This window comes from Columba livia, chromosome 4 (assembly GCF_036013475.1).
Source record: "Columba livia isolate bColLiv1 breed racing homer chromosome 4, bColLiv1.pat.W.v2, whole genome shotgun sequence".
NCBI lineage: Eukaryota > Metazoa > Chordata > Aves > Columbiformes > Columbidae > Columba > Columba livia.
This window is the reverse complement of record NC_088605.1, coordinates 37400833-37428561: the sequence shown is the minus strand read 5'-3', so window position 1 is coordinate 37428561 and position 27729 is coordinate 37400833. Positions and strand designations below refer to the sequence as shown.

The 27729-nt window shown below is 38.4% G+C and overlaps 2 protein-coding genes across 3 annotated transcripts in view; one reads left to right on the top strand and one right to left on the bottom strand.

The window, feature by feature from the left end:
- The window catches only part of VEGFC (vascular endothelial growth factor C), a 215536-nt gene extending 215218 nt beyond the window's left edge, over window positions 1–318 (bottom strand). Inside the window, exon 1 of the mRNA XM_021284202.2 lies at window positions 247–318. Within this exon, the coding sequence (XP_021139877.1) occupies window positions 247–267 (21 nt within the window). The 5' untranslated portion in view covers window positions 268–318. The remainder of the gene's footprint in view (window positions 1–246) is intronic.
- Window positions 319–20347: 20029 nt separating this feature from the next.
- Window positions 20348–27729, top strand: part of NEIL3 (nei like DNA glycosylase 3) — a 48411-nt gene continuing 41029 nt past the window's right edge. The window contains exons 1-2 of one of the 2 annotated variants that reach the window (XM_021284200.2): window positions 20348–20539; window positions 27409–27524. In XM_021284200.2, the coding sequence (XP_021139875.2) occupies window positions 27499–27524 (26 nt within the window). In that variant the 5' untranslated portion in view covers window positions 20348–20539; window positions 27409–27498. Of the gene's footprint in view, window positions 20540–23422; window positions 23625–27408; window positions 27525–27729 lie in introns of those variants that run through there. The other variant, XM_065061308.1, reaches the window with a different exon arrangement.

The window sequence follows — 27729 nt, the reverse complement described above, 5'->3', positions numbered from 1 at the left end:
GAGTTGTAAATTACTGTAAAATCAAATGAACAATGAGAAATGCACTACTGGACAAAAAGGACAATATAAAAGCAAACTAGAAAACAAGGCAGTGTATCAGATGAGCAGAGAGTTAATACAAGCTCTGACTGATTCTTCTGCCTCTGCCTCTGAAATCTCAATTAATTAGCAAGACAGTCCTCTCTCTGGGTCCATTGATTGCCACTAAACCACAAAAAAATATGAAGAAAAAGCAATTCAACTTACCAAAGTTGGTTGTACAAACATTCTCTTCCCCTCTGCTCCTGGGAAAGCAGCTATTATGGATGGCAATGCATGGGTCACTACTCCCTTAGGGACACTGAATACTAGCAAGAGGGACTGGTTTTATACTGGCAGTATACTGGCAGTATTTAGCATTTGTCTGCATTTGGATAGATTCCAGTAATTGTTCAGTTTTGAATAAGTAAGTGTTAGGGCATTGGGTACGTAACAGATTATTTTTATGCTATCTTTTATGAATGTGAGCCCGCTTTTTTTTTATTTATATATATTTTAATTTTGTACTGACTGCAAAAGTTGCATCAATTTACAAAATGTACATCAATTAAAATTAAATTCAGCATGTGAAACAAAATTATACAAAGTATTACAATTAGGTTCACTAAATCCAAGCATAATGACAATATTTTCATGTGACTTTGTTAACTCATTATTAGTTACAGAAAAGTAGCTCAAATTATCACTCTTTTTCATCTTCAACAAGTTTGCATGATATAATTCATTTGCTATTCTGAACAAATGTCATAAGAAATGCCTGTTTTGTGCCAAGAATTCTCATGAAAGTGCGATTTGACATCAGATATTTGTGATGTTTTAAAAAACCAGATTTGCAGTGCAACTTGATCAACAGTGATTAAAAGTTATGCTTCAAAAGTGGTATTTCTCTAACATGATCCTTTCTATTCCTTTTCTAGATCCAGGAACATTCTTATTTCACTTACCACTCCCAGCATGAATTTCTGTCAGGAATAATGTTGTTGTTATTAGAACTATTCTCCACAAATTATTATTATTTTCTTACAGTAATACATAAAGGCTGCACTCAGGGAAACTCAAGTTCCATTATACAGTAGCAAAAATTAAGGACAGGCTATAAGCTTCCTAGATAATAAATATGATATAAACAAATCAAAAGACAATATTGTATTTTTTTCAGAAGAAAATTTTAGTACTAACACTTTAGAAATGTATCCATGTTAACAAGTATCTATGCATGTAAGTGTAGGGTTGTAAACTACACTGGCTACAGTTCTTCAGTTTTTGTTTTAGTCATACTTTGATAAAGGAGTTTATTTTTGACAGATCACCCCGCCCACAAAAATAAAACAGCTTACTCCTAACTCACTGCAAAATGTAAAGACTGTTTGGAGAACAGCATGTTTGGGCTCAGCAAAACCCAGAAATTTTGTAGCATTGGTCAAAATGTTGCTAAAATTTTTACCAACTGGAAATCTCATTGTGACGAAAAAGAAAAATTGCACTAAGTCTTTCATTTCTTATTATTCCTTTTGCCTTCTGCTTCTGCAATTTACCAAAAAAAGAAATTCTGCATTTTCCAAGAATACCATTTAACAAGTTATTTTTCTTACAATATTTTTCAGGGATAAAATTATATAGAAAAAGCACTATAATTTTATCCCTGATATTTTTTCCTTTTAGTTGGTGACTGATTATGTCCACAACATTCCTGAGGGTCATTCTAGTACAGGCACCTATAAGCACCTCTCCATAAAGTGTCCTTCCTGCATTCATACAGCAGACCTTTCAGGACTTTTTCCAGCTCCAACCTTTTGATACCACAGCTATTCCACAACCTTATTATACAGTACTATATAAGGAGCTCTACATTAACAAAAAATAGTGGAAATCATGGGCCAGGGAAGTATCTCTGCATTAGCTACTGTCTATACTGTCCTCCCAGGGCCCTTCTACACCCTGGAAGCCAACAGCCTTCCTGAGGTAGAGTGCCCTGTATCTGTCCGCATAGGGGAGGCCTGCTGGAATATCTGCACCGAACAGGACAGTGTTTCCTGTCCCCATCCCAAAGTGACCCACGTACTGCAGAGGTGAGGCACACCAGCATGCCTCATGTGCAGGCTCTCTTCATCACCTCACAGATTGTACAACAAGCCTGTGCCTTAAAGAGAATCCACAACCCTAACCTGGACTCTACAGAGCTTAACACCACAGGGGTACAGAGCAGGCCACCTGCAAGGAGAAAGTAGGAAGAAATCCTTCTTTACTGCATGTAAGAGGGCAAGTGCAGTAGAATTTGGGAACCAAGCCAGAGGACACACATTTTATTCCTGCTAAAAGCCAGGAATGTGCTTTACTGTTTCCTAGGCCAAAACATCTTGCCTCAGAGTATATAAGGAACAGGACCTTATAATCAGTATCCAAATAACTGCTTTCCAAGGGGTACATATTCTGTGGTCTTCCAATAAAAACCAAACAAGCAACTAGATGAGGTGACCCTGTCTCCCTGTCCTGGGATACTCTGAAATTAGGTGGCCCAGGAGTATTGGGCTCTCGTTCCCAAGAGACGAAGACACTTTCTCAGACAAGCAACATCAAAAGGAGCCTCTTCAGCAATCAGCAATCAGTGAACAGCATTTCACCTTCGACAACATTGATTCCTACTAATGATTCTGCTTTTCTGATGCTGCTGGATCAGTTAAAGCTTCAGATTGTGTGTATTACAGTAAACACCTACTTGCAGACCCATAAAATATTTCAAAGAGATAGACAAGAGTGGACATCTTTACTGTAAACTGATGTAAAGATCTCAAGTAGTGAATCTACTTCCTATAAGTTTTAAAACCTTTAACACAACAAAAAAAATCCTGCTGTCTGAAGTATTTCAAAAGAGTTTGCCACAGACTTTCGCCTCTACGGAAAGAGCTTCATTGACATGAGTGAAATTATCTCAGTTTATTCTAGAAGTGTGTTAAATCCTTCATGCTCTACAGATTTATTGGAATAACTCAGACAAGGAGAATGGTGATGTGAGAGAACACGATACACCTCCACCTCGAAACACAGCCAGCAGAACTTACTACAGCATCCTGTCTGAGCAGCCGGCTTCTTTAGCCCTTCATGACTGACAGTCAGCCAGTTCATGTAACTATTCTAGCTTATAAAACAAAAAAAACAGCACACTGAATTGCAAAGAATGTCAAAGCTTGTACATATCATACAATATTATTTCATAAGCTGTGTTGCATTTGACAGGTGTGATTTTCTTAAAAAGCTCCCATGTAACTGACAACTTCTTAAAATACTTCTTTGTCTAGCTTGTAGACTGTAAACAACTGTAAGATAAATACAATTACAGGTAGAAAATTAGTAGATAAGAGAGGTCAGGCACTTTTAGAAAATCACACCCATAAGGGTATTTTTGTTAGTACCTGCAGCCTAAGACTCTGGTGCAAATTTCTCTTTTCCTTGTACAGAACTCTATCTGGCACCCTAAGGGCCTAGGAAGCATGTTCCCTACCAAAGAAAATGCTTTCACATTATCTGCGATAAAAATGAATTTTTAAGTTCCTATATAAGTAACAGGGAAGGAAACCTCATTCTTTCTAGTGTTTGTTTAGCAGCTAGACTTCAAACATTCTCTGAAAAGCAAATCTCCAGGAAAAGGAAAATAGAAACACAACAAGCACACTGAACAGATGAAAGGTTTTAAACTGCATCTGCAGATTAAATAACAGGTTAACAATGATGGGAACCAAGTATATAGTTAAAAATCCAAGATAAAGGAAGGAACCAGACTACATAAGGTTTACCACAAGTATTAATTCCTCTACAAATAATTTTGTAGTGGTAGTGTTCTTACTTTATACACCCTAGAATGAGAAGTTTATTATTTGAGCAATGGGGTTTCATGAAGTTTCAGTGTCACAGAGTTTATTATTTAAACTTCTGTATATGAGAAAAATAGGAGCTGAAAACATCTGCATTTTAATGAAAATGAATTCTTATGTATCAGATGAATGAGAAAGTCAGCAAATGCCACAATATTTTGGGGTGCTATTGCTTTAGCTTGTAACAAGCAATCTTCATCCTGACTCAAAATATGTCATTTACCAGAAATATTTATTGCATTACTGCACTGGAAAAACAAAGCAAGAGCTCCCTCTATTTGACTGTGGATGCATTACTTTGCTGGTTTGTGTATAGATATATTTGTTTTATATTTTATAGATCTTACTGTGAATGCAAATGATGTATATAACAAATAGACAAAATTATCTTAAAAAAAGTAATCAGAATTCTCAGCACTAGACTGAAATGGTGGGGGTTTGGTTTTTTTTCTGTAAAATTATAGAGTAAAATTACAGGCTAAAAAAAAGGTAATATGATATTATACTAAATGAGTTGGTAGTAAAGGACCATTGAAGGTACAGGGCTAGCATTTCAGATTAAGCATGCCTAGTTTGTGACACAAACACTTCTGCCTGAAAGTGAATTAAACCAGTCTAATAAGAAACATCTGAGGAGGCTCACTATTATTGACTCTGTCAGACAACAATGGAATTAACCATTCTCAGCTGTTTTTCCTGCCTCTCTGTTGAAAGCTTCTGCTCCCACAGCAAGAACTCCTGAACCCTCACAGATGGTTCACCATCTCACCCAGATCACCATACCAAATTATATTGATGCTTCTTGGGGTTACTTTAATATCCTGGCTAGTAAACGACCGTTGTTCAGAATTCGTTTCATGTGTGGTTGCTCCTGCTGCAGAAGCAATAATCTCCAAGAGAATGCCAGGCAGACAAACAGTAATTGCTCCAGCCAAATGCACTGCAATCATTTGTGTTTGTAAATTAAAATTCTGAACAAAAAGGTGATTCTTTAGAGATCCATTGTGGAAATGGGAACTGTTACAACATTTCCAGCCTATCTTTGCAAGGCTACTCCTGCCTTATGTAAAAAATTTCTAGAGCTATTTGTAATTTTTCACAGAATGTTGGCAGACAATTCAGCAACTAAGGGGGAAAAAATGCCTTAATGAAAAAGTATCAATAATGCATTATGGTAGTGAGTGCTGTTAACATAAAGTCACTCCAGATATTACTTTACCGCCTTGAAGCTGTATAACATGATTCTGAATTTCACTGCACTTTCTAAATAAAATAAAGCCATCACTTACCCATCCTTTCCTTCCAGAAACAAAACTTTTGCCAGCACATTTCAAATCTAAGGTGGAAAATTACTTTTTATCTTGAAGTTTTTGTCAGTTATATTATAAATATTAGAAGCCTTGGGATTGATGTGATCACTGTTACAGGTAACTAACATGTTAACATCTTGAAAGTCTTACTGTTTAAGGTTTCCTCCCTTCTCCTCAGTGGCTCAGCTGACAAGCATTTTGCACAGAGAAAGGCAAACAAAGAATGCTGGTAGCACACGGACTTCACAAATTCCTTCCTCACACCCTGAGGAAAGAACAAATTTTCCTTAACTTCAGAATCACTGGTTATCTAGCAGAAATACTTATTGCCTCTACACCAAAACTTCCACCAAAATGCATCACTTTGACCAGGGCACTGTTTTCTTGTCAAATTGTGTTGAGGCAATTGCTGAAGAGATCCTCCAAGACTGCTCTAGGGACATTCAGAAATAGGGCATCCTAAGAAGTCTGCTTCAGGCGTCTTAGGATTTAATCATAAGAATGATGGTAACCAGCCTGGATCCAGGTATGACAAGACAGATGGGCATACTTCTGATAACGATAATCTGCTCAGTATTAGTAATTTTCTGGCAATCACAATATCAGATCTCTGGCAACTCTGTGCAAGTTTTCTGGCTGCTTGAGCCTGTGCAGTAGTATCTTCATTGTCTTTGTGAGACTACCTAATTACAGTAAATTTACCTGTGATGTGATCACACAATTATTTGGGCAGACAGGCCTAACACAATTATATCAATCTTTCCAACCAATGGCAGAAGCAGTGCAGGGAGGACAGCCAACATAGTTGAATCTTCCTTAGCTGCCAGAATGGTGGGAGGGAGACTGCTGGCACCTGCTGCCTGTTAAGAGGAAGTAGCTTTTCATTTTGAGTAAAAGATTAAGTATTAACTCCAGGATCTAAAAGTGTATACTGAGAAATTCTATTCAATAATGAAACTTTTAGAAGAAGTATATTGTGTGGATTTGACTCTACTGAGAAAGGACATCTTAATACTGAATTGTATCTTTTGTTAATATTTAAATACGGGTTAGGCAACACCAGTGTGAATTTGCATTCATAACTCCTTTCTGAAAAGATAATTTGACATGGTCTCCTTTTTCACTTGTCTGTGTATTCAGCTTTAGTTGCAAAGATCATTTACCGTGCTAATGCCTTTCCCCTTCAAAAATGTCTGTGCATGCCATGTCTCATGATGAACACCCATTTGTAAACAAAGTAGTGATTCATTATTATAGCTGAAGGGCATCGTTTTACCTGGATATAAATTCATCAATTTTTAATGCCTCACAGCTTGATGCTTGAAATCTCATCAAGCACTCTGAAAGCTTCGTTGACACAGATTGATGATCCAAACAATTAACTTAATAATGGCATCAGCAACTGGAGGTTAGTATCAACCAGAGGAAGAGTGAGCCAAGTTCATCCCTAGTGTATGCCTAATAAATTCAGAGGATGTGCACTTGGGATCTCTTTATTGCAAACAATATATTTGACCCCTTTTTTCTTTTTCTGAGCTAATTTTAAAAGTCTAGCTATACTGCATTAAGCTTTTTTTTTAACAGGTTAGGTACTGTTAAACACTATAAACAACACTACTTTCCCAGAACGATTTCAATAAAGCTGATAATTTGTCAATATTCTGTTAGAGCTCAGCTGGAGATAGCCACTTCTCAGCTGTTAATTACTACACCACACCTGAGATATGGAGATATGGTAACTGCCCATGTACGTACTTCTGGTCTGCTCTAACACATAGTAAAACAGCATTCAGTAAAATCCTCACTCTTTGTTGTTTTCCTAGCTCGCCTATCTAGAAGAGCTTTCCTGTTTTCCAGCATTGTCTATGTCAATGCATCCCTGCTTGACCTGGGAATCCATAGATGAACGTATGGCATCATTTGGCATAATTTCAGGCTAAACTGGTCATAACTGTCTTAAGGAAGATCTTCTGCTACAGATTTTGATGGATTCTAGAAGATCATGGCCTTTACAACCAATTCATCATTATATCCTTTGCTATCAATCTTTCTGCAGTATTAGCCTCAGCATTTAAAGAAATCCAAACTACCAGCTCTTAAAACTAGGGAACTTAGTTCTTTCTCAGAACTCTGTGATAGTTTAACAGTGAACCTAATGTCTTGTGCCAACTGACGTAATCATACCTGGCAAACAGTGCCAGGGAACTGCCAGTTTCAAGCTGGAGACTGACAAATGAATAGCTTTTCTTTCTGAAGAGAGCCAGGTGCTTGGAGTTAGATGTAAAGGACTTAGGTACTGCCTTGAAGCTAAGCTGTTTCATCCTCTCTTTGATAGTAATAAATGGGAGAAATTCAGGAGTCAGATGACTATAAAAGTACTCAGGATCCAAAGATGACACCTGCCACTGTCTGTCTGCCTCTTTTTTCTTTTTTTTTTTTTTTTTGAGTTTTTGTCATTTTTTATAATGATAATTTATACAACCTTGTCACTCCCTTCCTCTACCAGAGTTATTCTAACTCAGATTTGGAATAAATTCTTCAGATATTTCACAGCAGCTGATATGTCTTTAATGGTACAGTTAGGGTTCCCATGTTAACACTAAGCTTTTCCACTTATAAATCTGGTACCACAGAAAAAGCATGAATGCTTAGCTAAGTAATTTTCCTACCTATAGGAATTCAGGCGCAACTACACACAGACAGCTACTTGTATTTGCCAGGTTGCATGCATCAGTGATCTCACAGTTGCAATTTAGTTGCTGAAGCAATAAAACCTTACATGTTAGAAATGAAGACACTATTCACTACTTTACAAATAGTGATTTTACTCCAGTTATCAACGAGCTAAAACAATTGCGGTGCAACTGTACCAAACCTTCTTGTATTAAGATGCTGGGGATGTTCAATATGGGGTTGTTTTTGAGAGAAGCAAAAGTCAAATTAAAATAATTCTAAAGAAACAGACTACTAGAGACAATACAGCACACAAATAAAGGTGATGACACTCCATACATAGTCAAAAGTACATATTTGCTTGCTAATGTCTAATGCATAAAAAAGAATTACTGAGGAATGGAGGATGGTGACCAGTAGAGAGTAGGCATGAAAAGAAGAGGAACTATCAGGGAGCTACATACAGCCAGGTCAACTGGAGATCTAGTCACGCTCCTGAAATATGATAAGCTGTAGGGAAGATGAGAATGCATACATATGCATATATTTTAAAATAATTTCTCTCTTTCAGTTCTAGATGAGATTTTTTGCTACCGCTTATAATTTCTGAAAAGCAATTAATCTAAGTTGAATCTGAAGAAGTAAATGTGAACATCTATTTATTCTTTTTCATAATGTAAGAGGAAGGAGCAGTTCAGCAAAATTGAAAGACAACAGGCTTGAAGTTAAAAGAGAATATTATTATAAAGCACATAATTAATGTGTTGAACTCTCCACCACAAGATAACAATGTGATAGCAGCAGACAGAAAAAGCATACATTTAATGAAAAATTGTTACACTAGACGGAGTACTAAAATACATTTTCATAGATGTAAAGCAATTAGAGTATTGCTAGGTAGATCAGATGCTATGACAAACCAATAAAAGCAAGGAAATGAAAGCAAAATAATACCTTATATCCCCCTACTCAAACTTCACTGTTATCACAACTATTATACAAAACAGATCATGCACCACAACTCAAATTCTGATGCTTTAACTTTTATCATGCCTATCTTAGTCAAGATGCCCCCTCCCTTTATGCCTATTCCTTTTCTAAGAACAATATGTACACTTGGAGTTTTTTTCATTCAGTTATGCTGTGTATATTAGTCTGCTGAAGATTTGAAAATAGGGTACAGATAAGAGAAACTGGTGTCTTTGACAGGCAAAGTTAATGCTGTGGTGCATGGTCTGTAATGCACAACTGTTCTAAATACCAAAAAAAGTATTTTCTTCAAATATTGCTTAAATTGGATGAAACAGAAGCATAGTGGCTAAATATTTTGTCCACCAGCATCTGCACATGTATCTTTTACTTTTGTTTGATGAAAAAGCGTAGTTCCTTATAAAGAAGATTAAGTGTGTCTGTACACGTGCCCAGCCCTCGTTCAGCAGATTGGCACAGCCCAAGCACCACCAGTCAAGAGGGTAAGTTTCACAGGCTGTATTGGAAAGCATCTCCTTTGTCCATGAGCTTTGTGTAGAAAACTGTAGGTTACTTTAAAATGACCTAAAGGTAAAGTGACCTCAAATTCATCCAGGTGTTAAAGTTCTTAAGCCTGAATTTCCTAGCCACTCATACTTTTAAAGACATATCAGGCAATGTGAAAAGGTAATTTGAGCCTCAGCCTAACTGAAAAAAAAATTATTTTGACTTCTGTTTTTAAACAGATGCACCCATTGCACAATTAGTTTCAACTGTGCTGGAGTATTTGATGCTGGCTATTGACAGTTCCTTTAAAATAATAGATAAATAGACTATTTATTTGTCTTGGCATACCAATTCCTGACAGATTAGCCTATTATACTCCTGTAGCTTTCTCTTCTAAGATTAGTGTAGATGTGATTATCATGTTCTTAATAGATGCTCATTAGAAACTTGTCTTTACTGTGTGCAGAGTTAAAAAAAAGGAGCACTTGTAATGGTACATCTACTTTTAGACTAACACAGTAAAGGACACAGTTACTTATTAATTTTCAAAATATCTAGGTCTTAATTTTAAAACTGAGCTAGATGTGTAGCTCATAAACTAGATATAGGTTATTTTCATATTCGTCAGTGTATATTAGAACAGAAATTGAAATTTCCAATTCAGGACTATGCAGCTGAAAAGCATTAAATTATTTTATATATTGTTCTAATTTCTAACAAAGGTTGGAATTAAATACCTTTTATTAGTTTGCATTGAGAGTACAGAAAATACAAGTAGTACAAAACATGTGCCATTTTATAGACACAGAAATAATGAAAACGTTGCTAAAGCAATGAGACTTGCCAACTACTGATGAGACTCAGGAGAAATTATTTAACAGATGTTTCCTAAACCAAATAGATACTTAGCTCTCTCTGATCACCATGATCTTGAGAATTCATGACTTGATTCAATGATCAAGACCTCTTTGCTAGTCCCATTAAAAAAAAAATAAAATCTTGCAATAGGCTTTCCTTTCACACAGCATCTGGTAAAATAAATTTATGGCCTCGAGTCCCTTATGGTGAAGTTGTATTACAGCATTCTTGAGTTCATGACATAATTAGGGTTCTGTCAGCACATCAGTCATACACTGATGAATGCACATCCCATTTTCTTTGCCATTTTAAAGGCTACTACCCTCACAGTGACCAGTGACTACTGCACTACAAGCTGACCTGACCCCTTGCTTACTTATTGAAAATTTCAGCTGCTGTGCTACAAGATTATTCATCATTATTTACTGCAAACTTACTTCAACAAGCTTCCTTTGACAGTTGTTATTTATTATTTTTAAATGCCCCCTAATATATAATGCACTGAGCACTATTCCCTCTGGATAACTTCTTTCTTTAGCTTCAAGTTTCATCATTAAACACTGTTCAGGCACCTTTTAATAGGAGATATCAAACTCACTCTAGCGTAAGATGTTACCACCTAAAGTGAGAGCTTCAGCAGCTCATACCTGATACTGCGATTAGCAAGAAAACAATAGTTTGAGATACTAGGTAAGTCAAGAAATATGGATGGTCAAATGCACATTGTTTTAACACAATGCCCAGATCAACTTGTTTCATCTTCTGTAGTTTATTATTAGGAGTCTTCAAATCTAGGTCACATTAATAATATTTTATATCTATAACATATGCTTCATCCCAACAATACTTGCTCAGCACACAAAATATACCTTGCACATGTAACACCAAAGAAGTACACATCTTTTTGAAAAAAAAAAACAAAACAACAACAACCTTAAAATAAACTGTAGCAAACAGACACTGAAAAGAAATTCTTGCCAAGGAAATGTGAGAAACACCTTGTTTTTTCACATTATTAGAAGATTTTTAGAGTTATATTGTAGGGTTTTGTCAAAGTTTGTACCTTTTCAATTTTAATTGATTTTCATAGAGAAAAAACAGCTCAGTTTAAGCTTTCTGCTGCTTTTAATTTCTTTTAGTATTTATCCTGTTAGTATGAGTAATAACTCAGGTAACTGGAACAGCATGAATTATTTTTGCTACCCAGCACATGCTGAAGTTTCTTATGAGTGGGATGAAAATGAAAGGTTTCTTGGGCCAGGACAAAGGATATGGTTTAAAAAAAAAATCTTTATTTTTAACTCAGTTAAACTTTTTTCCTCTTAATAGGGTAAAGTCAGCAGTAATAATTCAATTGAAACTAATGGACCTTTTTTAGCATAAACTGGCTTAAGAAAAACAAAACCTTTGATTCTCGATAAGTATTTCTTAATAGCAAGTCATCTCACTTGGACTGGAAAACCAGAGATAGCAAATCACTGAATAACTGGGTAATTCCAGCAACACAGGCTTTATAATTATATCCTGAACAACAGTGAAATTGAACACGTGAACTTAGCCTAGCAGCTTAAAACATACACTTCAAAAAATATCACCTTGCCTACTTCTTGCACATAAATCATAAAGTGCCACCTTGCCTTAGCAGCCCTTACCTTCTCGACTGCTAAAAATTGCTGGCATCATTAACTCACTTCATATTATGCTATTTCTCTTCCTGCCCAACCTGTCACCACCTCATTTTCTCCTGCATCCCCCAGTTTGACAGATGTACTTGCAGCAATACTTTTTGAGTTTTTGACTTATTCAGATCCTGCTATATTTCCAGCTACCTCCTGAGAGTGCTGCTGTACCAGGAGCCAGCTGCCTGTGCTTGCAAGTGGAGTTAACGCAGACTTCCAAGCACTGCAAGAACGCTGCTTATTTCCAACTTAACTCATGCTGTGCGGATTTATCCACAATTTACACAAACAACTGACTTTTCTGAGTGAAATGCATGCAGCCCACATCACCGTGGCCTAGACAGCTCCATCTCACTGACACGGGTGGGAAGCACACTCTGTATGAAGTCTTTATGGAACATTACACCTGAAATACATTCACAACTTCTGAAAACTCAAGCACGGTTGTATTCTGTGTGGTTTGATTGTATATGCCTGGGTTTTAGAGCTGCTGCTCATAGCTACTCTTTTGTGTACTTGTATAAAATTGGCAGATAAATAATGAGTTTCATTTTTTCTTTTAAAAATAAATTTTAAAAGGGAAACTAGACTATTGTGATGATTGTAGCATGGATAGATTGATATGGAACCCTATCAAAATCATGAAACTGCTGATACAACATTAATTCAGTAAGGAATTAAAGGAGAATTAATTTTTAAAACCTCATTATTTCTAAATAATCTTATAATTCAACAAGTTTGGTGACATTATTAGACCATATGCAATTCTCATTAAAAGCTACTTTTAAAAACATAAAGTAGATTAAATCAGCTGAAAGTTCTAAAAAGTAAAGTTGAGGCGTCTGTAGAGGGGTCTATCAAATGCTACTCTTAGCTCTGTCCACTTAAATGTTTTAGGAATCATCAGAAATTACTGTATTGATAAACAGTATATTGATACTGACAGGCAAACATGCTGGGTAGACAGGATCTTTGTTTAAAGAGATGCTGTAGTTCAGTGTTTTGATTTAGTAAAAAAACAAAACACACTGTTTCTACCATTACCTTACCTACTTATTCCTGCTGAAAACAAGGAAGCCCTGTATCTTATATAGCTGTTACTTGTCTAATGCTTCTGAGTGTTTAATTGTAAAATAAACAGTGTTTAAATCTACAGATAATACAAACGTACATGCAATCACACCCTATAAAATGGCCCAGATGTTGCTGTGGGCAAAAATAAACTGTTTTCCCAAATTACTCTAGTTTAATATTCATCTTTGGTTTAGTCTGCCTTTGCTTCTAGTCTAGCTAGGATCTTAGAATAATTTCTGTGTAATATGTGCCAATTTAATTAACGATCTGCTTATTCCCTCCTCCAAATCATTAATGAGGATGTTAAATAAGACCAGTTCTAACAGTAATCCCATGGTGCCTTGGCAGACACCTCTCCTCACAACATAATTCATCATACCCTTTGTTTGGCAATTGTTTGGATGATACAGCTAATGTAAAAGGAGGCTGCCCACCTGCTTGGCTATGTTAACCAGAGGAAACATATTACACCAATTACTGAAAAACTTCACTGACTTTATTTGCTTCTTGCTGCAAGTCAGAAAATGAAGAGTGCTGACAAGTTGCTAGAGAAGAGCTCTAGCTCTAGAAGTGCTCCCAAACCAGAGCATATTAGGCTGAAAGTGACTTAGGAGACGTCAGACGTCAGCTTCCTCTGCATCTTTGAGGGCAGAATCTATAATATTTAGCAGTAGCTGAACTGTATGAACTGTATTTAAGTTACTTTGGACAGAGACTTCTACAGATGGAGTTTTCTCAAGATAATTTTTCTCACAGATTAAGATCTAGGTAATGTTCTCATCTACATGGTATCACTGACTCTTTCAGTGGTCGTCTGTCATAGCTTGTTGGTGTAGTTTTCCTGTCTGGTAAATCAGCCTACAGATGGTCAAAGCAAGGTTTTTCCCTCTTCAAAAAAACAAATATAAGACATTTACTCATCAGTGTAATTTAAGCAGTTTTTACTGTATTTGTGTAAATACTTTATGTAATCTCCTGTGGAATCTTCATGGTGGGGTAGCTTCCCACTATTACAAAAAGAGTCAAGGGCTCCTTCTTTTCAAGACAGCAGTCTGCACAAACCCAAGAGTACTGTAGTTGGTTATGTGTTTGGGTAGCTTCTTACTGTGTACTTTCATGATTCAGATATTCATGTTATTTGTAGATATAATCCTCATTCAGCATGCTTCTGAAGTCCAGCTAGAGGCTGTCTTTTATGCAGTTCTTTCAGGTTTCCTTTTCACCACCAATTTCTATTTAGTAGTAGCCAACATTAATCTTTCCCTAGTTACTCCAGCATCTAAAACCTTTTACTGTGCTAACACTTTTATTCACTGTTCTACACAGCTTCTCTTTTCCTTAGATCTGACTTAATATGGGTAGTAGAACAGGCACAGTTCACAACCACTTTCTCAACAACTTGCCTTAGCCTGTGATGGGCCACAGTCTATTAATACAAGTTTCTCACCATTTATGAAGTCTGCAGGAGGGAACTGAAGGCAAAGGTTGAAATACAGTAAAGAGAGTTCAAAATATCCAAAGGCAAAAGGAATAAATCATTCCTAGTACTGCAGTGTTGCCAACCTTTAAATTGAAGAAGTGCAACCAAAAGCAAGGTTTTGTCCTTTTTGAACTTTCCAGTACTCTTGTCAAATATCTTCCTCATCAGCTTCTATCAGGTTATACCCTGCCAAATAATCTTGCTGCCAAATCAACACTCTCCTCACCTCACAAATCATGAGAAACTTTATTGCACAGAAGTCCATGACTTCCTGCTGTAGTAATTTAATCAGCAACCCTTTATTGACAGTCCTCTGCCAACAAACCTTCGATATAGTATTTCATTAGTAGAAGGCAAAAACATAAATAAGGGCTGCAGAATGTGCATAATACACTTTGAAATTTGTTTAAGTAACATGAAGAATTTCACACAGAATTCAAAAACAGTGAAATCTGGCTTATAAACAGTGTGTATCTTAGACTCATAGAAACGTGCAGAATGGAAGAGATGGAAGAGACCTCTGCTGTTCACCTCGTCCAACATCCCACTCTAAGCAAGGCAATATTAAAAGTGAGATCCGGTTCCCCAGGGTTTTCCCCAGGAATATTCTCCAAGGGCAGAGATTTCATATGCACCCTGGACAACCTACTTCTGTGTTTAACCCCTCATCATGATTTTTTGCTTTTCTTATACAGTAAAAATTTCCTTTCCTGAATGTGTTGCATTGTCTCTTGTCCTTTTGCTGTGCACCTCTGAGAAGAGCCTCTGCACCCTCAACAACTTCCCCTTTCCTTAAGCAGGTGAAGACAACAATGAGAGCAGCATAGAAAGCCTTGACCTTTTCTTCTGCTTAGCAAACACAGCTCTCTCAGCTTCTCCCTGTCTATCATATGCTCCAGCTCCTAAACATATTGATGGAGCTCGGCTAGACTCTCACTAGTTCGTCAGCGTTTTCCTGTGCTGAAGAATCCAAAACTACACTCAGGAGTCCGCATGTGTCTTCACATGTGCTGACTAAACAGAGGTGATGGACCTGGATCTGACGGCTCTGTACACTCTGAAGCCGCACTGACTGCGGTGTCCTTCACTGCCACACGGGAGCACTGCCGGCTCATTTTCCGTGTCACCAGGGGGACGCGAGCAGCCCGCACCTTCAGCGCTGCTCCTCCGCCACTCAGTCCCCGGGCCGGCGTTTGTGGCGTGGGCATTATTCCACCCCAGCAGCTGGACTTTGAAAAAGAAGCATCTTCTTGCTTCTATACAAGCCCAGGCTTGTTTCTAAGTTCCCTCACCTCTACAAAAAACACCACATTTATATGCTCTGAAACCCAGCAAGTCATAACCAGTTCTGGTCTTTGAGACCCATATTTGTGGGGTCGGTTTTGTGGGGTTTTTTTTCTGCTTCCCTCTGCTCCCTGGTATTTCTTACCCCTTGAGGGGAAAAAAAAATAATAAAAATCTTGGCTGGTCTTTCTCCCCTTTCCAAATCTCTCCTCCACATGAAAGCCGGGAAGGAGTCATAGAATGTCCTGAGTTGGAAGGGACCCACAAGGATCATTAAGTTGAACTCCTGTCCCTGCGTATGACAACCCCACAGTTCACACCATGTGTCTGAGGGCATTGTCCAGTCTCTTCTTGAACACTGTCAGGCTTGGGGCCGTGACACCTCCCTGGGGAGCCTGTTCCAGTGCTCCACCACCTTCTGGGGGAAGAACCTTTTCCTAATGTCCAACCTAAACTTCCCCTGCAACATCTTCCTGCCATTCCCTCGGGTTCTATCATTGGTCACCAGAGAGAAGAGTTCGGCACCTGCCCTTCCTCCTCCCCTTGTGAGGAAGCTGTAGCTGCCATGAGGTCTCCTCTCAGTCTCCTCTTCTCCAAGCCAGACAAATTAAGTGACTTTAGCTGCTCCTCATAGGGCTTCCCCTCCAAATCCTTCACCAACTTTATAGCCCTATTCTGGGCACTCTCTAGCTGCTTAATATTTTTTTAATCCCATGGTGCCCAGAGCTGCACACAGTGCTCCAGGTGAGGCCGCACCAGTGCAGAGCAGAGCAGGACAATCATTGCCCTCACCCGGCTGGCAATGCTGTGCTGGATGCACCCAGGACATGGTTGCCCTCTTGGATGCCAGGGCACACTGTTGGCTCATGTTCAACTTACTGTCAACCAGAACCCCCAGATCCTTCTCCGCAGAGCTGCTTTCCAGCATCTCGTCCCCCAGTCTGTATGTACAGCCAGGGTTGCCAAGGCCCAGGTGCAAAATCCAGCACTTGAAAGGAAATGAAAAACCCCAGCTGCTGTACTGATATGTGTTTCTTTCCTGCCAGTAGGAAAAATGTTTACCCACTCTCCACAAGGAAAGGCAGAAACTCAGGATGAGCTAAAGCTTTTTATGCTTTATTGAAAGTGTCTCTAACCTTTACCAAACTCAGCAAGGTCTACCCTTCCCTTCCAATCTGTTACCCTTGACTGAGGTTCAAGAATAAAGTAGCAATTTTAAGCTCTTTGGGCAAGTGCTTGTATGGCTTCATCAGCAAGCCAGACACCACTTTTGGACAAAATTAGTATTTTAGAAAACAAAAATAAAAACACAGTTCATAAAAAGGGACATTCACATTTCTTTCACTAGCCAATTTTGAGTTTTGCTATTGCATTCTTGCATGACTTGCTGATAGGGGTGTAAGTAATAAATATATGTATGGAAGGCATCCAGTTTTGTTTAATTTACCGGCATTGTTTGAGGAGCTATGAATCATGTCAGAGATTTAAAGGGATTACTGATAGAGAAGAGTGTACCTTTCTTCCCGTACAACAGCTGTTCTGAAAAATTTCCATAATAACAGTTGCTTTTAATTATATAAAGAACTGCAAAGCCTTTTTAGCTTCATATCAATAATGCAGCTTTGATTCAAAAGTTGCTAAAGAGATAATCCTCAGCCTTTTTTTGTTTTTTTTGTCAAGGCCAGTTTGTGAATAGCAATGATTTAAATCCCAATGTCATAATTTTTTTCAAGGGAAGGAAAGAATAGTCTTCATTTCACTGGAACTTGGACTGAAAAATTATAAACTACGCTAGGAAAACAGTATTCTCCTAAGAGTCCTTCAAGAAATGCTACTGATGCCTAAACAAATACACTTAAAATAAAAATATAAAAAATACAGCACAGACATGAGAAAAAAATTATCTTAAAATATCTAGTCAAACACTACTATTGAGAATAAAACAAAAATCTCTTTATCTAGAATCAGTGTGTTTTACTAAAGTAGAATTATTTTTAGCAATTTTCAAGGCCCAAACAAGTCAGTGAAAATGGCGTTTCTTTATCTTTTATTCTTCCTGCTTCCCTCAGTGATTGAATACTGCCCTGTTACTGCTTGATGTCAATTTTGTGCCTCTAGGATGTTCAAAAACATCAAGACTTAAAGATACCAGTTTCTTTATACCTCATATGTAGATAGAATTGACTGTCTCTACATAGCTTGCTTCCAGAGTTTGCTCCAAGAGATGGAGTTTCTTGCAATGTTTACCAGGTCAACTCTCAAACAGAAACATGTTAAGGAGAATACTGTATTGATCTCTGCAACACAAGGCCACACAAGGAGTAATAAATCTAGGTTCAAAGCATTCAATCTGATTTGGAGCAGTATATGGACTGTTGATCTCCTGCCACCAAAGGAACTGCCATTGTCGCTGGGTTATTAAGTACTCTGATGGAGAAAGGAAGATGCACCACTTTAGTAATAAAACATATCCCTTCAGTTAAAACAAACAAACAAACAAAAAGAGTGTAGATGGATACTGAATACTTAATAACATAACTTAATAACTACACCATTAAGACACATATTCACTCCCAATAAGCCAAAGTTAAATTAATACTCTCAAAAAGCTCCTGTTACAATTAACAGCAAGATTATAGCCTAAAATCAGAATATCCTTCCAGAGATCGATTACAACATATGAAGTCTGAGGCGGCTATGTTCAGCAGTCAGATGCTGAAAATTAGATTTGATAATTCCAAGCTAATCTAAATGACCTTGGTGCCAGTCACTCTAGTTAAAACCAAAGTACATTATGCAATGTAAAAGCACTCTGCTAAGAGAGATGGAGTTAGCCTCAGTTCAAAACACTGTCTATTCTAGTCTCAGGAGGTAGAAATTGTAGCATCAGTTGGTCTCCACTTTCCAGGGGAAGGACACATGGACTGCTGCAGAAGCCTAAAGAGGCTGCCAAATTCTCTTTTTTGAAAAAAAATTGCTTTGCTTGGATATCTAACCAAAGGAGGTGGTTCCCTGCTATGAATCCGGAGTGCAGAGAGGCATCCAGGCAACTCCATGGCACTTCCCAACAGTACCCGACTCACCATACAAGTGAATCATGTTCTCAGACATACCTCTCCCCTTACACTGCATAAGGAAAATAGGTGACTGCTTGAAGTCACACAGCGGGGTATCCAATAGCAGGAACTGGCATTGTTCCCTGTGTGGCTAATGGGGAGAAAGACCTAATGAGCCCTCTGCTCTAAATCAGTCTCTGGTGAGGTGCCTACCTTTTGCCACTGATTAGGTAGGGAGTTCAGAGTTTCCATTACCTTACAATATAGTATAGTCGATGGACCTCAATTATTACTGAATTTTAGGGAGTGTGAATAGCTTGCCTCTCTCCTTTTAAGTCTAATTCCCTCTTGTGGATTTAACCCTTTGGTCTGAACTGAAGAAAAATTCAGATTTCAGATAGATTAGTTCTGCCTTTTTTTCTTCCCCAGCAAAGGCCAAGAGATAAATACTGTACAAAGGTCTCTCAGGAAAGAAGTAAGATTTTCAGTGTTTGAAAGCAATCCACATCTAACTCCTGAGTGAAAATGGCAAAATTACTCTGCTGAAAGCTAACATGTCAAACCAGCCAAGATTCTCAAAGATTATTATTTTTTTCATCTCTAGGGAAATAATCAATAGAGATAAGACAATATTTTTTCTAAAAGAGTGGTGATTTGCTTACAGCCAAACAGTCATTGACATGTGAATCTGTCATACTATTAATCACTACTCAGGGAAATTCTAGTAATATTGTGACAATACTGAAATATTAGTATATTTTAATATAATTGCACACATAATTAGGTGGTTTGGGTATTTTTGCATCCTCTCTCTGTCTTACTCTAACTCATGTCCTGCTTTGTCAATGTACAATGTATTAGACTTGTAAATAATTGGCATAAATTAGGATGGCACTACTAAGTCTCAACTAACCCTTTTACTTCCAATCCATGAATCCATTAATTACAAATATTTTCAACATGTTTGCCATGTTTGTCATGAGAATAGTACATAAACTGTTTTTTATTGTGTATTTTATTGTGGCTGCAACAATAAAATATAAGCAAGAAACTCCCATACTAAAACTGTTATTCACAACCTAGATCATAATTTTCTATTGATACTTTTCCGCAATTTCCAAAGAATCTCCTTGGTCTATATCTCTGCAATAATTGCAGCTGTAAAAAAGAGATTTACAATAGTATGTTTTCTGTAATGGAAAGTAAGAACTTCCCACCAATAAAAGGATCCCAGCACTCAGAGCATTACTTATTTTGAGATACTCAAAAAAAAAAATTTAACTATGCATCTATATCAACTATGCTTGACCTTCGAAAATCACTGGCAGACCAGAAATTCATAACCAGAACACATTCCTTGAACAGTATAATTATTTGGATTAATTGCATTAACAGACTTAATTTAGAAGGATTTGGGAATGTTTTTACAAGGTTTAGGAAGGATTTCATTAGGATTACATGATGGGCAATTTTGAGTGTGCTTAACTGTTCACATTAACTCTCTAGGCAACCATGAAACAGATCAGTCATCCACTGCTTGTTAATTCTTACCCAAGATTTTGTCACCATAAAGGGAATGTCTTTGTAGTTCACCGTATACTTCAACCAGCCAGAAGAAAAAAATACTAAGCCTTAGTGAGAATTCCGATGCTGACATTGTTCTTTGGACTGTTGGATTAGAAGAACAGGCTGTGCCTGTATTCTGCATATTTCTGTTCTCTCGTGTTGCCTTCAGAGAAATGTAAGTTTACTATTTGGTCTAAAATTATATTCCATTTAAATTAATTTATATTTGCCATATAATAATATTCATTGCCAACACTTTTTTTCAAAGCTTTGTTAATTGCAAATTTAACTTATGTATTTAACCTGCACAGCAATGTTTTAAGACTAACATTAATCCAAATTAGAAAATGTGAAAAAAAAAACAAAGAGTTTGAGCAACTGGATGTTGGTAGCTCTACTCTTGCAAATTAACCACACGAATTTTATGCCAAATGTCCTGTGACATGAACTGGTAAAACAAGGCAGGGAAGCAGGGCTTCTGTATAAATTTTGGAAAATGGAATTAAAAAAAAATGTATACTTTTCATAATTCTGGGAAATCTGAAATTTTGAAAGAAATGTACTTTCCTTTTTTTTTTTTTCCTAATAAGATCACAATTGCAATAATATATCAGCTATGGCAGAAAAAAATATGAGTGTCCAGTTCTGAGCACACTGTTCTATTGTATGCTACTATCTGAATGTAAATATTGCAAATGCACAAACAGATCTAGAAATGGTGCCTGAGAACGCCCTGGGAAAAATAACAGACGCAGCTGTGCACACAACTACGATAACAGGGGACAAATTTATGAGCATATGTAGATTTACTCAATTTCTGTTTTAAAAATAGATTTCACCTTTCACTGCAGGTGACTTGCCGTTATTTGCTATATCAATTACCATAGTACAGCAGAATGCTATGATTTTGTTGATGTAACAGCAGACAGGAAGTAAAAAATAGTCAAATGTTAAGCTTATACTCCAGTGAGATTTATTTGCTTGTTTGTTTTTGAAATTTGCACATTTAATTACCTGTGGGAGAGATTATTTCTTGTGGACATTGGATTTTTCAAAGTCAAAATAAGGTGTGAACAACTATTGACGGAATTACCTGCCAAGAAAGGTTATATTCTAATAAAGAATGCTGAAATAAATGTAATGAAAGCTTTTATTTTGTAAGCAATCCATCAGCCTCCTTTTAAAACTTGCATCTTGCGAAATACATTCCCTTGTAGCCTGGGAACTGCAGTGTTGAAACTGAACAGCAGCGACTGAGATCTCCTGGCTCAAGGATCTACTGTTACAAAAGCAGCTAAGATTATTCAACTTGGAACACTGTAAAAAGCAGTTAGTTATATATTTATGTCTTGGCTGCACTACCAAGTCATTAAAAAACTGTATCAGCAACAATTTTGCCCATCAACTCTTCTTCCTTCAGCTGCTGTCTTTAGGTACTTTTACATAAAACGATCCTGATTTAGAGTTCAGGATTGGGCGTTTGTTTCAAACTATAAAACTCTCAGGCTGGCATCTCTTACAGTGCTGCTACCTCTCCTCTTTTGCAAATGTATTCTTAAATGCTTTTCTTAAAGCAAAGAAATTCCCAAATGTTTATCAACCACCACCATACACTTCAATATAAAGCTCACCAAGGACGGCTTGTACATACCTGGAATTCAACTTTTAGTGGAATAAAAGCATATGCAAAAGGTGAGTTACTGCAAAATCTCTAGTTAAAATTCCTTGTTTACATGAGTGGAAAAAGGGTAGAGAACCTTAATAAATGGTTAATATTGCAGCTTCTGATGTCTCTATACCTGCAGAATTAGATGTGAAACTGAAAACCTAATCAGCTGTAACACATTGTACAGATCATCTACTGAAAAATACCCAGTTATAAAATCCTTTATCATGAAAAACACTTCATTTGATAGCCAAGTAACAGAAATTGTCTGTATTGTCTGTAAACAGTGTTTATATATGAATACAGAAACCTGAGTTACATATCAATTTCTAGGTGCCTTGCAAGAACAGTAAGGCAGGACTCATGGGCAGCAGAAGAATAAGCTTAAATTTATGTATCATTTTGGAACATTGTTGATTTCTGCTGACTAGTGAGCTTAATTCTCTGGCTAACAATTGCCCTATTGTTTTAATTTAGAATGATCAGAGCAAAAACATCACTGCAAAAAATAATTTAAAAAAAAATAGAATACATATACAACAAAAGGCAGTATACCCTAACTTCAGTAGCCTGAATTCACAGTTATATTTCAGCAACTACTTAGACACTTCCTCTCAGGAAGAAAAAAAAAAAGTTATTCTTTTAGGAATAAGATGTATTTTGTTTGAACCCAGATAGAAAAGTGGAAATGGACTGTTTATAAAATAAGTAACATTAAATTAGAGATTTCGACCAGTGTGAATATGCCTCACAAGGAGGACATTAGGAAATGGCGCCTGGTGTTCTACCTTGAAATGCAAGGTCCCTCTGTTTTCTTAGAGCTTGTGGCTTTATTACACCCTTTCTTACTTCGAATGCAGCATGGAAATCTTTCCTTGTGCAAAGTTGGACTGACTGCAAAAACCTATTCAATATTGACTTTTTTAGGGCTCAAACTAACTTCCAATTGTGCATTAAGTCTTGGAAGGTGTACTTAAAAGGGTGCTTTAGACAATACCAGGCCGCCAGCCTGTGACAGTCAACTAGGCATTTGAGGGCATTTGAAATTCACACTTAACAACAAAATAAGTAGGATATACCGTGTTTTCGCGGAAGGGTCTCACAAAAAAAGAAGTTTTTGATTAACGTTCCTAGCAATGCAAACGGTCGTCTAAGCTTAAACACCAGCTAGTGGGGACTGGAAGAGAGACAAGACGGGGATTAGGCCGCGCCCGCCCCCGACCACCGCTCACCCAGCCCGGCGGGGGCATCAGGGGCAGCTCCCGGCTGCCAGTGGGATACTTGTCTGTCAGTTTCGGCCTGAACGCCCCCGGGGGCGCATGCGCCCCGCAGCCGCCAGTGACAACTTGCGGTAGCGGCCCGGCGCTCACCCGGGCGGAGGCGGGGCGGCCCGGGCGCGGCAGCACCGCCCCGCAGCGAGCGGCAGATTTGAACGGGAGAGGCGGGCAGTGCGGAGCGGATACTCAGCGCCGCGGCCATGGTGGAGGGCCCGGGCTGCGCGCTCTGCGCGGAGAGGCTGCGGGCGCGTGTGCGACGCGGCCAGGCGGTGCGGAGTGCGCGGGGTAGCGCCCTGTCAGCTGGAGCCGGCGGCGCGGTGAGGGGCCGGGCCAGGCCGGGCCGGGTGCTTCTCTTGGGGGCAGCGCTGGGCCGGGCTGGAGGGCGCAGAGCTTGAGCTCCTGGGGCTGCGCGATGGTGAACGCCGCCAGCTTTGGGGGAGAAGAAATGGGTCCCGGAGCCGTCGGGAGCCGCTGGGGTGCGGGGACGCAGAGTGCGGGTGGTTGGTGTGGCCGACGCGGCCTCTGCTCCGCACCCCGCCCGCGGCAGCGCCTGCGCAGCGGCTGCCGTCGTCTGGGGGGGTCGTCTGTGGATGCTGTCTATTGTTCCTTTAAAATTATAAAATACTCTTGTCAGCAGCGTGATAAATAAAGTTTCGCAGGTGGTAAGATGCTGAAGCTGTAGAAACGTAGTGGGGAGGATGTGGAATTAATGAGGGAAAGGTTTTAGAATCGCTCTTGTTTACTTAGGTTAAAAATTAAAAGATCATTTAGATTCAGGAAACCTGCAATAGAAGAAAGATTATAGTAGCAGTCCCTAATTTAATTTTTTTTTTTTATGATGTCATAATTTTTCATAAGTCTCAAGGAAACATGATGGAAAAATGTAGTTGGTGGCCTGCAGAAAGCAAGTTTTACTTCTATAACTATTTTAAAAAAACATTTTTAATTAGACCAACTACTTAAATAAGTAAAGAGTGCGATATATACTCTCAGTGTTTACAGTATATACTTTTTCTACTAGTTTTTATCCCTTCTATTTGCAGTTTAAAATAGTTCACCGGTATAAAATTCTGCTGGGGCTTTTGAGACCTTCTGCTAGAAGTTAAGATGTCAGCAAGCAGGTTCTAGCTGATGAGCTGTGAAGATACGGTCCTCTGGTTTTGATTATAGAGGTGGCTAGGGCATTGTTTTCCATGCCTGGTTTTGTTCAGCTGTGAGAAATTATGTGTTGCTTGTGTCCCAGGTAAGTATGTTGGATGCCTCCAGACAGAAAGTTGGGGAGTTTTTCCCCCACCTTCAGTGTATAAAAGGCAGTGTAGGAGAGTTTGTGACTAAGGCTCAGTAAGATAGTACTTAAATGAAATAATTATTTAAGGAAGAATGTGGTTCAAGATATGCCTTAGATAGGCAGTCAACATATCAGACTTTACAGGTTTGTATCTTTCAGGACTAAGATTTTTGAAGTAAAGAGTTATGCTCCTACGGTTTCAAAAACAAATTGAATTCCCTCAAATATACTGATGTTCGTAATTTTCTACAGTAAGTCACCTTAGGACAGACTCTATTCATTGGCTAATGACTGTCATAAGGGTCTTGCACTTTTTAGATCTTGCAGTGGCTGCTAATCATGGTCAGAGCCTTGGCTGCTGCTGAAGACTACACTGTTCAATAGTATCTGTACTACAGTGACTGTAAGGGCTTATCTGATACCAAAGAGGTATTAATTTAACCTAAAATATTTTGAAGAAAAGTTAAAATTCTGTCTCAGTGCTTACTCTGGTTTAAACAAACCTGAGTAGCTTAAAACTAAATAAAACCTTGTTGCACACCAACTAACTTTAATACTCTTACTGAGAGGAATGAATGTTTACATGAGAGCAAAACATTGCTTATTTTGATAACAGGCAACATAACTGACATTATGAAAAAATATTTTTGTACTTGACAGAATAATAACCGTAAAGCCCTCTAAATGTATATCATTTCAAGGTAATAATACGGTGGGAGATGGTATAGAGAGTAGCTCTGAAATTTCACTAACTAGCTGGAGCCTTGCTGATTTGCCAGGGTAATTTTCATACATATTTACATTGCAATTGAGTGTTGTGATTAAAGCACTGGTGCGCATACCTGTGGCTTGCAGTTAGGGCTTTGACAGTGAGCATACTGCAGGTTTCAGCAGGTTCTGGGGAACTTGGAGTACTAGTCAGGGCAACTTTGGCAGGCTGAGAAAAATGGGCTGACAGAAACTTAAATTCAGCATTTGCAGGACTTGAGTCCTGAACCTGGAATAATGTCATGCAATGGCTGCTGCTCAGATGGAAGGTGGCTCCACAGAAAAAAAGGACCTCTACCAGCTGAGTCCAAGTCACCGATGTGTCTGTCCTTCCAGGGAAGAGGGCCAGCCTCATACTGGGCTGTGCTAACAACAGCATAGCCAGCAGGTGGAGGAGAATGATTCTTACCTCTGTTCAGCACTTGCAAGGCTGCATCTGGATTACTGTGTCCAGTTTTCAGCTCCCCAGTAGGAAAAATATAATTACATACCAGAGGGAGTCCCCTGGTATGTTTCACAGGCTGAAGCACATGATGCTTAAGGCAAAGCTGATAGAACTGGGTTTTTATTACTCTCTTCAGCTACCTGAAAGGAAGGCATGGAGGAGACAAACTCTTGTCAGAGGTGCACAGTTTGATGAGAGGCAGCAGAGGCAGGTGGCAATAGGAGAAATTTTGATTAGGTATTAGGAGAGTTTTTCCACCACCATAGTGAAGTGCTAGAATGAGGGCCCAGAGGGATGGGAGTCTCTGTCTGAAGTCTGCTTTGAAGTTTACTGGACAAGGTCTTGGGCTGTCTGACCTAAATCTGTCCTGCTTTGAGCAGGTGTTTGGAGCAGATAACCTGGGGGGGGGGGTCCCTTATTATTTCAGTGGATTTTCATATGTTAAGCAAGAAAAGATTATTGCTTCAGTCTCACAGTTCTTGTCCTCTAGTAGTGTACCACCTGCTGTTCAACATCTTTTGAGATGAGCCTTTCAACTAGTAGGAAGAGCGAAATATTGCTATGTGCTCAGTGAAGCCTTTTCTCTAATACACAATGCCTCATATGGAACACTGAAAGTGTATTGTTAAGATGGGTAGAAACTCCAGCAATAGGCATTTGGAAGAAGGATGGAGATCTGCAAATGACAGAATTGATACTGACAAGTATTTAGTATTTAAGCTATATCTGTTATTTTACATCAGCCCGGAACTCCTTGTGAATTCATGACTTGAAGGAAAGGGCATAAAATACCCTGATAAAAAAGGTCATAGAATAGTTTGGATTGCAAGGGACCTCCAAAGGTCATCTAGTCCAACCCCCCTGCAATGAGCAGGGACATCACATGTAGTTATATCTCTATTAACTCAAAACTGTGAAAACTAGATATCAACCTCTTAGTGAAGAAGAAGAAAAAAACCAAAAACAAACAAAACCAACCAAACAAAAACCAGCTGTGGAAGGGTTTCTGTTAAATGGAGATTTGTTACTGAACCAGCCAGGAATTTCAAGGCTAACTCAAAGGCTGAAAACAGGACCTGCTGTGGGGGAGAGGCATTCCTACAATAACAGGAATCAGAATGAATCGGAATGCTGAGTCCTTTGTCATTCCAACAAACAGCTACAGAATAGGAAGAGCAATAAGTCCAAATAAACAACAAATTCCACATATACCTGCTGATATAGTTACAAATGAGGCAAAAATGTGTTGGTTTAGATTATTTTTCCATTGTGTGTCTTAAGGCTGCCTGGGCTGCTGAAGTCACTGAGTCTGCTTCATCCAGGCTGGCAATCTAAGAGGAGGACAAACTACCATCTGAGAGACCATATTGTTTCAATATGGAAAAGAATGAGCTAACTTATGATAGCATTAGCCATAGTGACTGTCTGCTTCCTGGGTTAATACTCTCATTGGTTTTGATAGAGCTGCTCAAGGAGAAAATGTTTAATATTGCCCAAGTTGCAAAATTAGTTCATACAGCTACTTGTTGAATGTGTACTGATGTTAGAATCAAAGTAGTATAAATTCTGTTTTAATCTTTGTGTGTGTACTCATTTTCAGACTACTGCAAGTGAGGAGAGAACCTCTGGTCACACTTCCCTTGTTGGACATGTTTACAGGGGTGTGGAGACATTGGGAAAGGAGTTTTTTATGTATTTTGATCAGAAAGCTTTGAGGTAAGAGGTCAGAAAGAAAGCTTCCTATGCATTGACTGTACCTGCTTGGGGGATTTTCTTATGCTTGCTAATGTCAGTTTTGGATATTTGAAAGTTAGTGTTACTGAGGAAATTCTCAGCAGCCTCCCTGCAGTGGTGGAAATACTGCATATGGTCACTTACATTTTCAAATAATTTATTGCTTTAGTAGAAGATTCCATGTAAA